The sequence below is a fragment of the Embiotoca jacksoni genome, unplaced genomic scaffold (genome assembly GCF_022577435.1).
Source record: "Embiotoca jacksoni isolate LCO1_2020_lvr unplaced genomic scaffold, fEmbJac1.0.p SCAF_3, whole genome shotgun sequence".
In the NCBI taxonomy this organism is placed as follows: domain Eukaryota; kingdom Metazoa; phylum Chordata; class Actinopteri; family Embiotocidae; genus Embiotoca; species Embiotoca jacksoni.
In genome coordinates, this window is record NW_027185381.1 from 5987944 (window position 1) to 6000463 (window position 12520).

Consider the following 12520-nt stretch of genomic DNA (forward strand, 5'->3'; position numbering starts at 1 on the left):
CTGTCTAAAAGACATAAAGGCCTGGATGACCAAAAACCTCCTGCTTCTAAATTCAGACAAAACGGAAGTTATTGTACTTGGTCCTAAACACCTCAGAAACTCTTTCTGTAATCACTTAGTTACTCTGGATGACGTTGTCTTGGCTTCCAGCAAAACTGTGAGGAACCTTGGAGTCATCTTTGATGAGGACTTGTTCTTTAGCCACCATATAAAGCAAATCTCCAGAACTGCCTTCTTTCATCTATGTAATATTAATAAAATCAGGAAAATCCTTCCTCAGCGTGACGCAGAAAAACTCATTCATGCGTTTGTTACTTCTAGGCTAGAATATTGTAATTCCTTGCTGTTAGGATGTCCAAATTACTCATTAAAAACATTGCAGCTGATCCAAAATGCTGCAGCAAGAGTACTGATGCCGTATTGATGATTTTAAGATTATGAGACCAGCAATGGATAGCCCCCTGGGAAATACTGTAAATATTTTTTTAACATTTGGATTTTTCATATTTCATATATTTGGGTTCAACTAATGATTATTTTAGTTATCTATGAATCTGCAAATTATAATTTATAGGGCACACTGTGGCATCTTCAGATTATTGTTTTGTCTAACCATCAGACTGAAACCAGGAGAAACTATATGACAAAGAAGTTCCTCATATTTAAGTGGCTAAAATCAGAGAATGTGTTATCTCTGCTAGAAAGATGACTGAGATAATATTTTGTAACAGTTGCTAATTCATAATTCAATCAGGCAATTAATTATCCATATCGATACCTATCTACTTTTTTACTCTGCATTCTTTTAATAATGCATGTTTATTTGTGTGTAGTTGCGGTAAGTTTTTAATATGCTATTTTTTAATGTAAAAACAATGAAAAAATAGCCCTGACAGAAAGCATCAAACAAATAAAGTCAAAATAAAGATAGCGAAGGGAGGTTTGTTTGTGTAACAACAAGAGATGACAGGAGGAGATTAAGTGGTGCTGGAAACAGACCGAGTGTTTTCATGTTGAGAGGAAAACCTTTGAACTGGGTGAAAGAAGAAAATGGAACGAGAGAATTGATTTCAACCTCCTGTTGAGGCGAGAAATCAGAGAAGCGTGTCCCAAAAGGTTCGGGGTAGGAATATGGAGATGAAAAAGTAAAGCATGGAGAGGCAGATAAAGATAGGCAGGTGATGGAAACTGGTGGTGATGGAGTGTTTGATGTAGCCCTGTGTGCGCATGTATCCATGTGTTTCAGCTGAAACCCACAAAGAAAGATCAGATTAACGCTCACCCAGACTGAATTACAGGCTCCTGTGTCAGCTACAGTCCAATCTAAACCTTTCAAGTTAAAAGCGGTCATAGTTCTTGCATATATAAATATATGCATCCTTCAAAGACAAACATTTTCCCTTGGTAATGTCTATTTCCCTCAATTTCAGGCGAATAAAGAAAAAAGCATTACTAAAGAAAAATCCCAGACACAAGTACCTACAGATGAACTCTTAAAGCTAAATGTGCACAGAAACAAGAGTTGGACCATAGCTTCTTATAGCTGGTTAGTTCAAAGTTGTAACTAACCATGATGTCACCCACTGGTTTCTAAGCCGCCATTTTTAGGCCTCAGGTTCGACATTTCGTTTGTCGCCATCTTGTTTTTTTGGAAGCAGAAGTGAACATATTTGGACAAGCTGGGGAGGAGCGAATGGTGGATCTGACTGAGAACCTGAGGACACAATGCCCATCCACATAAACCGAACAACTGACTGAACCCCATCATGTCAATCAAACAGACCCCCCCTCCCCCAAACATACAGCTTTTTAAGGCCCAATATATAAATGATTATGGATGTATTTTCAGAATGATCAGGAGCTAATTTACCTCATGGCACCATAATGAATTGTGGTGGAAAACCTCTATTGTCTTTGTATTTCATGAGAAAAGTTGGAAGGGGCCTTCGCAGCCAATAGTAGAATTGCACTTTAAGGCGCGTATTCATATATAGGTACCGTTGGGAACTATTACAGGGGGCTGAAGTGATTCACACTTTTATGGCAGCAAACCTTTGTGATCTGATGGTTGCTTTATTTTTCAAACAACACTGATGACACACTTGTATAATATAATGCAGTCCAATACAAGAGGCATTCAGTAGATCATACAATAGATCCTGCACAGAGTTTGGAACATTCAGGTTTTTGGGAGACTTTTTGAAAGCTGCTGGTTGAATGCTAAGGCACGTCATAAAGGTGGAGGTGTTGTTGTGCATATTATATCATAAAGTGTTTCTGTCATTTTGTCCTCGCTTGGATGTTTGAGAGAGAATACACAAATGTGGCGGCAGTCATTCTGAATTTAAACCATTGTTCACAGGTCCAGTCAGTAATATATAAAGACTCACCTTTGTAGTAGAACAGACAGAAATCAGCCAAGACAAACCATTTCCTCTTCCAAAGACGCATCCCAGAGCTGTCCTGTAGAGAGAAAGACGGGTGAAGAGTGTAAGTAAAGAATTCATGAATAATGAGATGGAAAGTAGCACAAACTGGAGGAGATAACAAGAGGTACTAGACAGAGGTTTTAAATAGGAAGAGAGGGGGAGGTAATGAGAAAGATGAAGGGAGAGGCAGACAAAAAAAAGAGACAGAAAGGAGTAGCGAGGGACAGCAGTCTTTAAGGAAACTGAAGTAATGAAAGGAAAAGTGAGGCGATGCGAGCAGAGAAAAAGAGAGAGAACAGGAAAGAGAGGGAGGAAAGGAGTGATCATTTATTCTTGTTCGCTGGCTCGCTGCGCCTGCCACGACTGCTTTACTGCCCGTTTTGTCTTTCGTGTTCTCTGGCTAAAAATGGGGCCATTTGAAGAGCAGAGGAGATACAGAAGAGATGAAATCACCTCAAACACAAATCTAAACTCATTCCTTGGCGAAAGATGTATGAAGCTACATCCTTGCAACACCTGTATTTTAGAGGATGAAAGGGACAAATGGAGCTCCTGATATTGCTTATCTGTGTGTTTCTAGATGTTCGTGTCCATGTGTGTATATTTATAGGCATGTGGATGTACCTAAAATTGTGTGTATATACGTGTTCCTTGCTCCTTGCAGCCTTTAAAAGTTTTTTTTCAATTAAAATAATATTGCACTGCACTAATAGACTGCATGTGCAGTTGTGCATGTGTTCCTGTCTGTGTGTGTGCCAGGGTGTGGGCATTCCTCCTTTGTGTGAGGTCATTAAATCCGAACTGCTTCACAGTAACATCACCCACTGTTTGTCTTGTACGGACGCCAAGCATCTTCCAGTGGGACGATGCCAACTACAGATATTTTAAGTATAACTTCAAATAAGCATAGTCTCCAGTAATACTCTGCATATATTTAACAGCAGGTGCTCTCTACTGCCAAAGCAAAATAAGTAAATCAAGGAAACATATAACTAGGCCAGACTATGCTGGATGAAGGTGGAATGGATTAACTAAACAATCACTAATGTTGGGAGGAAGGTTGCACCTGTGATAATACATAATTTCAGCTTCATTAATACATAACCGTAATAATCTGACTAAATTATCTGATAAACACTTAAATACTAAATATAGCTTCAATAAAGGTGTTCTGTTAAACAAATGTTATTTGAAAGTGCATTATGTAAGATTTAAAAGTTAACTAAATAGCCACATAATGTGTACAAATAGCCTGGCATTTTTGTCGTGATGTCAGATTTCTATGTATTGTGATGCACAGATGTTTTCTGAAGTTACCATGCTCACCGGCTAGTCTCGACCGCATTGGCACCCCGTGCCTGAACAGGCAAAAGTGAGTTACGTTAATGCCCAGTCTGCCTTCAGTTCAACATGACAAGAAGAAGAAGTACTGTCTTCTAACTTCTTGTTAGTGAATGGAAAAACAAACTCAACCTGTTGGAAAAGCTGTACGTGATGACCTAAATCATCCACCTATCTTCAAACTGAGGAGATTTTATGTGGCAAACAAACCTGAATTAGAAGGACAATTCAAAACTGATCTTTACTGCAGTTAAGGACAACACAAACCCCAAAACATTCAAAATTATTAAATAAAAGGTTTTGCTGTGGCTGTTCTCTTGCTACTGTGGTCTCGTTAAAAACAAAGATAAGCAAGCTATAACGATATAATTATATAACTATAGGCTTAATTGATCGACATTCAAATTATCTATGCCCTACTGGGTGCACAAAATATAACTTCTTAATCATTAGGTATTGAAAAAACAACTAATGTAACGAAATATGTAAATCCTACCAAACTGCAGAAACTCTGAGAGCCGCACTGAGGACAGAATCTGTGACAAACTATGGCCTCTTAGCGCACAACATGGTATCACAAGACACAACTTAAGTCTTACATATTGCACCTTTAAGGAACTTTCCTAACATTATATATTGCTTAATTAGTCAGTGGGCAAACTATTTTTAACACATATGCCACATCCCACAACCGAGTATTTATAGCCAGATGTCAGTTTGACAAAGTTTCTCCCCACCTTTGCCAGCTGGGGGTGGAAGGCCCACATCGTATCACCAAATTTGATCGAGCGTATATGATAGAGTAATCAGAAACTGCTGTTTACATGTAAACAAAACATTTTTGCAACAGCATTTGATTAAATGACAGAATTTCAGTTTGTCTTTGAGCATCCTGACCTGTTTTTCCAGCCATCCTGATTTGATTATATGTCAGAAGCTTTAGAATGAAATGTCCTGACCTGTTTGTACAGCCATCCTCGGACCACCACAGGAATATTGGGATTCCTCTTGATGGCCTGCTCTCTCTTCCCGAAGCTGTGCACCTTGCCACTGGACCGGGAGCCCTGCAACACACACAAACAGGCATGGAGGGCTTTCAAGTGACGTGAGAAGACATAATCAAAGTCCTCTTTAATGAAGAGAATTGAGGAAAATTTTACATCGACTTTATATCAGTGTGATTTCACCCATTTTAAAAGTATAGATGACACGTGTAGATGTTCACCAAAAGAAGATCTTTTCATTTGCATTCATTCTGATGGATGCAGTTGTTACGTATGATATTACCAATTTCTTCATTAATTAGCGAACCTAAACATTTGCTTAGATAGCTTTTACACATGTAGTCTGCTCATTAGCAAATTACATCTCAACACCAGCATTTAGCTGCAGTGCTAAACTAGCTTATTTAATTACCTGTCTGATTGCACATTTTAACTGAGAAAATTATGTCTCTATTAGAAAGCTGTGGTTTAAAAGGCTAGGATGGAAAATGAGACAGTCCTCTGTGTCACAGAAGTTTATATTTGGAAAAAGGCTGTCTGTGCCTAATCAGAGCATTCAATCTTACTTATAACATCAGTGAATGGACCTTCATCCACACCATGATTATCTTTTTTTCAGATACCGCTCTTTTTCTGCCCCAGTTGTTACATCATTATTTGAGAACAGACAATTTTCCAGTGGATGTCTGACAGTGACAGCCACTGTTGCAATGACATTTGTCAGACATTGACAGAGACTTTGTAGACCAGCAAGCAGGAGGACAGAAAAGTGGGCTTGTGACCTGCAGGTCAGTGGATTCACTGCCAGACTCACACCTGCTGGAAAGTCTGGCCAATAAACCTGAGTAGCTTCCATCAAGGAGAGGGGAAGAGAATGCCTCACTGATAACAGTAACAGACTGTAGTAAAGTGAATGTAGAGTAAGTTAAGAGTATTACTGATGAAGCCAATATTTCCTTCATTAAAAAAGAAAAAGTGACAGAGTGGGAAAAACATTAAAAATCCTAAACATAGCCAGAATATTTTAAAGTGTGCATCCTCATTTATTTTAAGTTAAGAATCACCACACAGTTGTGCAGCTGCAAAATTTCAGCTCAGGTTCCAGTGATGGTGAAAAATTTAATCTTTCATCTTTTTTAGCCAAAGTCTGGCCATTAATTATTTTAACTAATTTATATGTGCATGCATTACTAATGGATAATTAACCTTCTTTTAGTGTCAAGGAAAGACTATCCCTGCTCATGTTGGGTGTGAACAGGGCCAGATTAAAAAAAGGCTCTGGGCAAAAATATGATGGGGGCCTCTGATGGCCACCCTGTTTCTACTCTGTTTCTATAATTTGTGCATATATCAGTCACAAATTTTTTTCATTGAAATGCATCATTCAAGCACAATGTGCATGTAAATAAAATAAATTAAACTTTGTCAAAAAACACAACTTTAATTCAAGTTGACATTATAAGACTGGCCTCTGGATATAACAATCAAAATGTAGTTTTAAAATGAAACTGTGGCTTCACTGCCGTAAGGGTGCTGGTACACTATATTTTGCTGATATCTGAACATTAAAGGTAATGGCAGTTTTCTAAAGGTGGGGGAACTATTCTTTGCCATAAGAGCAGAATTGAACATGTCTCCTGGTGAAGTGAAAAGTAGTTAGTTTTACTGCTGTGACATCACTTACCATGCATTTGGCTGATACTGAAAACATCAACTGTTTGTAAATGCACTACATCTTAGACACTGACATCAACTTGTCTGTCATTGCACTTGTTAAAGAGAGACATGGGTGCTGGTGTCTGTCTCTCAACAAACCTTGATATTCTTCCATTATTGCTGTGTTTGTGCCTGCCTTCTGTATGCCAGCAAACATAGATATACACTGTGCACAAATTCATGAAATCTCACAACGCCATCCTCTATTCTAAAATCTCAGAGGAAAGACTGCTCCCACTGGCGCTGCAGGCAAACACATTCGCACAAACTCACAGACACACACACACATCAACCTTGCCACCTCCCTCAGTGTTATGATAAAATATTTGGTGTGACGGCTGCATCGGTGTGTATATGGGCTGGCAGCAGCACTGGGAGGCATCCACAGCTGGAAAACAGCAAACACCCTCGCTAATTAGAGGGAAACTGGTTGGCCAAGCATGATGTAAAGACACAGAGCAACTTCACCAGTGTCACACAGGAGTGCCTTATCTGTAAATATACAGCATGTGTATGTCTGTGCATATTTTATATGCTTGTCTCTGCCTGTATGTGTGTGTCTGCAAATGTGCCAGTGTGTGTGTGTGTGTGTGTGTGTGTGTGTGTGTGTGTGTGTGTGTGTGTGTGTGTGTGTGTGTGTGTGTGTGTGTGTGTGTGTGTGTGTGTGTGTGTGTGTGTGTGTGTGTGTGTGTGTGTGTGTGCCTGCGCGCGCTCACGATGCGGTGGTCTATTTTTAGGCCAAGAGTAATTCTGTGGAACAGACTGTGGTCCCTGCTGCACAGTAGCACTCTGTCTTGTAGGTGAATGACTGAGAGTCAAACCAGCTATTTGTTACATGAATAGCTCGCAATTAGACAACCTAAAAGCCTGGATAGTCCGGTCTGAGACCTGGAAGATGCCTGTTCAAATCCCTAGCCAGAAAAGAAGTATCTGGATAGGTGGGCTAATTAAATAGAAGTAGTGCTTTCTTCTCCTTTTAGAAACTCGATTGATACTGGTTATATATGACCAGTGGTTAAGAGCATTGCTGAAACGATTTGCAAACTTATTGATTGTACATATGACCCGAGGATTTTGATACTTTAAATCAACTATCAAGCAAAAATACCGAACATGATTTGCTTCCAGCTTCTTAAATGAAATGATTTACTGCAAAACAAGTCATTTAAAGATATAAATAGTCAAATTTAAACACCAAATTTAGCAAACAAATTCCATCAGCCCTTTTTATGCAAATATTAGTTGACTACATCAAGCTAAACATTTAGTGGTACTAATTCACAAAGGTAGGTCACAAAGTAGTTGTCATTAAACATTGTAAAAGAAGTGGACAGAACTAAATAATAAAAAAAAGCACCAGTCCAAAATTAAACAAACACAAACACAATGTGAAATTCAAAGTTCAAGCATTTCCAGCATTTTTGTTTTATTTACAAATTAGAAATTTATATGGGCAGAAATATGTCAGTAGAAACTGAATTTGAATTGCAAAACTTGAAATTTTAATTTTAATTTGAAACTGAATTTCAATAAACTTGAAACTGAATGTTTAATTCTGAATTTGAATTAATTTGTTTTAAAACCACATTTAAATGTCACTGAAAATTCAACTCTCTAAATTCAGTTCTCAAATTTCAAATTCAGTTCTTAATAACCTCAATATGGAACAGCTGAGTAGATAAGGCAATAAAAGCTGATATTTCAGGTAACTGTCACCACTGTGCATTGTACACTTTATAGACTTGCAGATACGTTAGCTAACCAGCGCCTGTGAGAAATCTGCTATGAAATGCACTTCTTTTCTTTTTTTTACTGCTGACAGGTCCAGATTGTAATTATAAGTGTCTGACAACAACATTAGAAGAATTGCTACAGTGCTGTTAGTTTAATCAGGAATCACCGTAATATTGCTGTGGACAAATCCACCGGACTCCATTCATAAAAACACCGATTTTACCTGCAGAGCACGGCAGTTTCGTTCTAGCCTGGTGGCTTTGAACAGTGATATTACGACTGTTTCTGATTTTAAATGATCTTTGACCAAACAAAGATTTTAAGAAAACTTGAATGACAAAAAGTATATCTGTACGGATTCTCTCCATAATGTTGGCGGTCACTTAAAATAAAAACCTGAGCCTGTAAGTGGAAAGAAAAAACATTTTTACTGGATGTACTTTTTACCCAGTAAAAGGTTGTGCTACGTGTTGGTTTTAATGCTCAAAATGACACTTAAAAGGCCAGTTATTTTCAAACGGTGAGGCAGGGAACTGATGAAGCACATAAAGGCATAAAATACCTAAGAGGAAACTGGGACCCAAAGAAAACTTCCAAAATGGCACAGACTTTGATAAATTCCAAAGAAGAACCAGGCTGGTTGTGACACAAGATCACTGAATATGCATCCAGCTACTGAGAACACAAGTGCTTCAAGGAGAATTGGGAGACTCAACTCGTGGGGGAAATGGGATAATTTCTGTCTCTGTGCTCCCTCTGATGTTTTGTCAGAGGCGGAATGGATGTGACTTATTCAAAATGTGGATTCATTACATGATGGGGCTGTGCAATGCAAGGGGGGATACGAATGACTCATCTTTCCTCTGAGACCAGATTCTTTTGTTAAGAGTTTTCCTGGTCAGAATGAAGCTTCTGCACTATTTTCCTGCGTTTTTGATGGCAGGGGTGATGAGCCAGAGCACCTGCAAGGGCTGCAGGCCAAGAAAACACAGGGCGTTGAAATGCAATGAGGTGTCATGATGGATGTCCTGCCATCTCTCCATCGCACTGGATGACACATGTTCAATCTTGGACCCGAGGCACCTGTTGACGGGGCCGGATAAGGTTTCACGCCACCGTGGAGCTATGTACGCGCATCCGTGCGAGTGAGTGAAAGGGAGTGTAAGATATAGACTGGAAGAATAAAAAGTGACAGGACATCTATATGTTTTAGATGACGAAGAATTTAACCTACATGAGATCTGCATTTGGGGCTCAAATTGGGATCCAGCAGCATCGCGTATGCTGAATTGCTCTGACGAATTTCACAATTTTGGCAGCAAATCGCCTGAGCTAATGACAGCTAGAAGGGCAACCACAATCAAGAAAGAAATGTTTAGGCTCCATAACCGATGTAATGGAGTCTAGTTTTATTGTTACTATCAATGACTCATATTGGTATGCGTGTGGGATCTATTCCTAGAAATTCAGCATGAAGACCTAGAATGTGACGACAGCCAAAAAAATCCCAGACAAAGCAAAAGAGAGGAGGAGGAGGAGGAACTGAAACCAACTCTAATCTATGTATTATTGCTATAATACAATATACTCAGAGATTACACAATCTGTAATCAGCTGCATGCTGTGAATGACATTCAAAAGGAACTCTACTCCCATTGGCGTGTAAGAGTTAACCATAATGCTGCAATTGTAAGGTGTCTGTTGTTCGGACTTGAAAAAAAATGGAGTCCTGTTTCGATCAAAGTAGAAATAGGCCCAATCCAGTGCCACCAACAAGCAACCCGCCACAGAAGACCTCTAATTATTTCCAACCCCTCATCTCCATCCACGCTGGTCTCCTCTTCTGTCCTAAATTGCTGGATAAATCTGTGCGTGTTTTATAGCTTCTACCTGAATGTCTGCGTTTTAGTTTTGGTCCTATGTTCCTGTTTTTACATTCTGATATCGGCCATATCCTATAGTTTACTGATAAATTTTAGCATCATTTTAATCAATCCTGACGTAAACCAAACATTCCCTGCAGATTCTCCTTCACACATAAAGCTGGGTACTGGTTAAATGCCGGGAGGCTTATATTATTAAGAAGTTGAAGGAAATATGTGGAAATTACAGAGTTGGCAGTGTTTCATTGGCAGTTCAACTACTTCACCTTTCGATGCAGTGGAACAACACAACAAACACTCTACTAGTTCACAGCACAGCACGGCTACCTCCTCCATAGTGGAAGAGCTGATGACTCTAATGGCAACTTCTACTAATTTATCAATATATTGTGGGTCTTCTCTGAACATCAAAATATGAAAGAGAAGGAGAAGAAAAAATATTGAAAGAAAATCTAAATAAAGAAATAATTACAAGATTTTAAAGGGGTTTAAAAGTCCTAATGTTTGCCAGTCTCAGGCATGATTTAACACAGTCGAGGAAGTCTAATGGCACCTGTGAGTTTTGGATCAAAGACATTGTTAGAGGTACCTGAAGATGTCAGGTTAAACTTGTCTTGTAAGTGTTTTATGTTATTGTGTGTACAACAGACAGGGCTAAATGTCTGAAAGGTAATGTACCAAGAAATATTTAAAAGACAAAACTTAAACACATTAAAGCTGCATTGCCTGCATAAGTCATTATCATATTGCAGCGGTTAAAGGTGCAGAGCCACAAAGGGTTTAACTCGATGCAATTTGTACATAACTAAATAAAATCATACGCAGCCACCAGAATAAACTGTGAGGAGAAAAGTGAAACAATAAGCAACACACAGACAAACATGCATGCCGACTAACCTTGGAGGCGGTGGTGTCCACAGTGGAGGAGGTGATGGCAGTGGAGGCTTCGCTGACGGTGGTGCTGGAGAGCTGCTCACCTGCAGATTTGGACATCATGCGAGCACCCTGCGGCCTACACACACACACACACACACACAAAATACAGTCAATGGTAGAACCAGGAGAGTCGTGCGGCCTAAAAACTATTTTGATGTCACATTTGCATACATTGCCTGCGGTGTTACTCCATGTGGTGAGTTTGCATGGGTCAGTATTATCTTAGACATTTATTTTTTCAGGCCCGGGTAGTGAGGCCTCTTGTGCGGCACAATAAATTTGCTCCGTATACTGCGAGTGTTGTTGGAGCTTTGACCTCTTCAGACTCTTTCCGTCTCCATGCAGCTTGGACGTAAGTGAAGTTGCGCCAAAAACAACTACTACACAACTCTACAGTCTTGACTATCAGCACAGAGGCTGTAGTTACTCTGGTTTCAGCCTTTTTTCCATCTCACCAGACAGTTTATTATAACGTGACACAATAAAAGTGAGAGTGCAAGGGGGTGGGGTGGCATGGAGTGGAGAGGTGGAGGGGTGGATCTCACATGGTCATTAAACCTTTTATGTGTGACTCTAAATTAGATCCAATTTGTGTTCCTGAATCATCTACAGAGCAACTGTGAAAGAAATATCAGCCTGACGTCAAAAGCCTCCCTTCTACTGGTTCCTTGTAATTTTGCTCATTACAACGTGTGAATTACAACTTATTATAATCAGCTTTATTTCTAAAAGCAAAGTAAGCAAGTGTGTACAATACATAAGACGTTATGGAGGGAAGCGTGGATGAGGTGTGAAAAACAAGAGTCTGCTTTTGTGGATGTTTCTGGATATCTTGCATGCCAGTGACAGACGCACGCGTTTGTGTGTGTGTGTGTGTGTGTGTGTGTGTGTGTGTGTGTGTGTGTGTGTATGTGTGTGTGTGTGTGTGTGTGTGCGTGCGTGCGTGCGTGCGTGCGTGTGTGTGTGTGTCTGTGTGTGTGTAAAGCAGACAGACTAAATCTGACACCTGGAGACAGACTGTCCTAAATTTCCACACTGTCCCCACAGTACACACCTTGCAGGGCAGTGAATAGAATCCTTCCAATGTGTGTGTGGGTGCGTACAATATCTAGTTTCCTTTTGGACCTTCAGGTTAGCAAAGAGCGATTATTTTACATGACTGTTTCACAACAGGAAGCTGAAAAATAGATTTAAAAACCAGATTCACAGCTGAAAAGTAAAAGTGCACAAAGCAGAGGACTGTCTTAAGCAACTGTTTACTTCAAGAAGATAAATTAGCACCGCTCTTTAATCCAAAGGCACTCGAGACACCACAGTTGCATAAGAGACTGAAGACATTATGTCACAGTCAAAAATGCAGAATTTTACTCTTTTTTTTTTTTTTTTTTTAAATCATTTTGATGCGTTATAGAGGGTTTAAAGAGGGAGGCAGCCAGGAATTACTGCCTTGCTGTTGTATGACTCTACCAACCAATCA

The 12520-nt window shown here is 39.5% G+C and overlaps 1 protein-coding gene across 2 annotated transcripts in view; it reads right to left on the minus strand.

Annotated features, from left to right (window-relative positions):
• The window catches only part of plekha7a (pleckstrin homology domain containing, family A member 7a), a 147085-nt gene that overhangs the window by 34680 nt on the left and 99885 nt on the right, over positions 1-12520 (minus strand). For both annotated transcript variants that reach the window (XM_069161936.1, XM_069161937.1), the window contains exons 5-7: positions 11005-11119; positions 4730-4834; positions 2391-2463 (exon numbers count right to left, since the gene is read on the minus strand). In XM_069161936.1, the coding sequence (XP_069018037.1) occupies positions 2391-2463; positions 4730-4834; positions 11005-11119 (293 nt within the window). The remainder of the gene's footprint in view (positions 1-2390; positions 2464-4729; positions 4835-11004; positions 11120-12520) is intronic.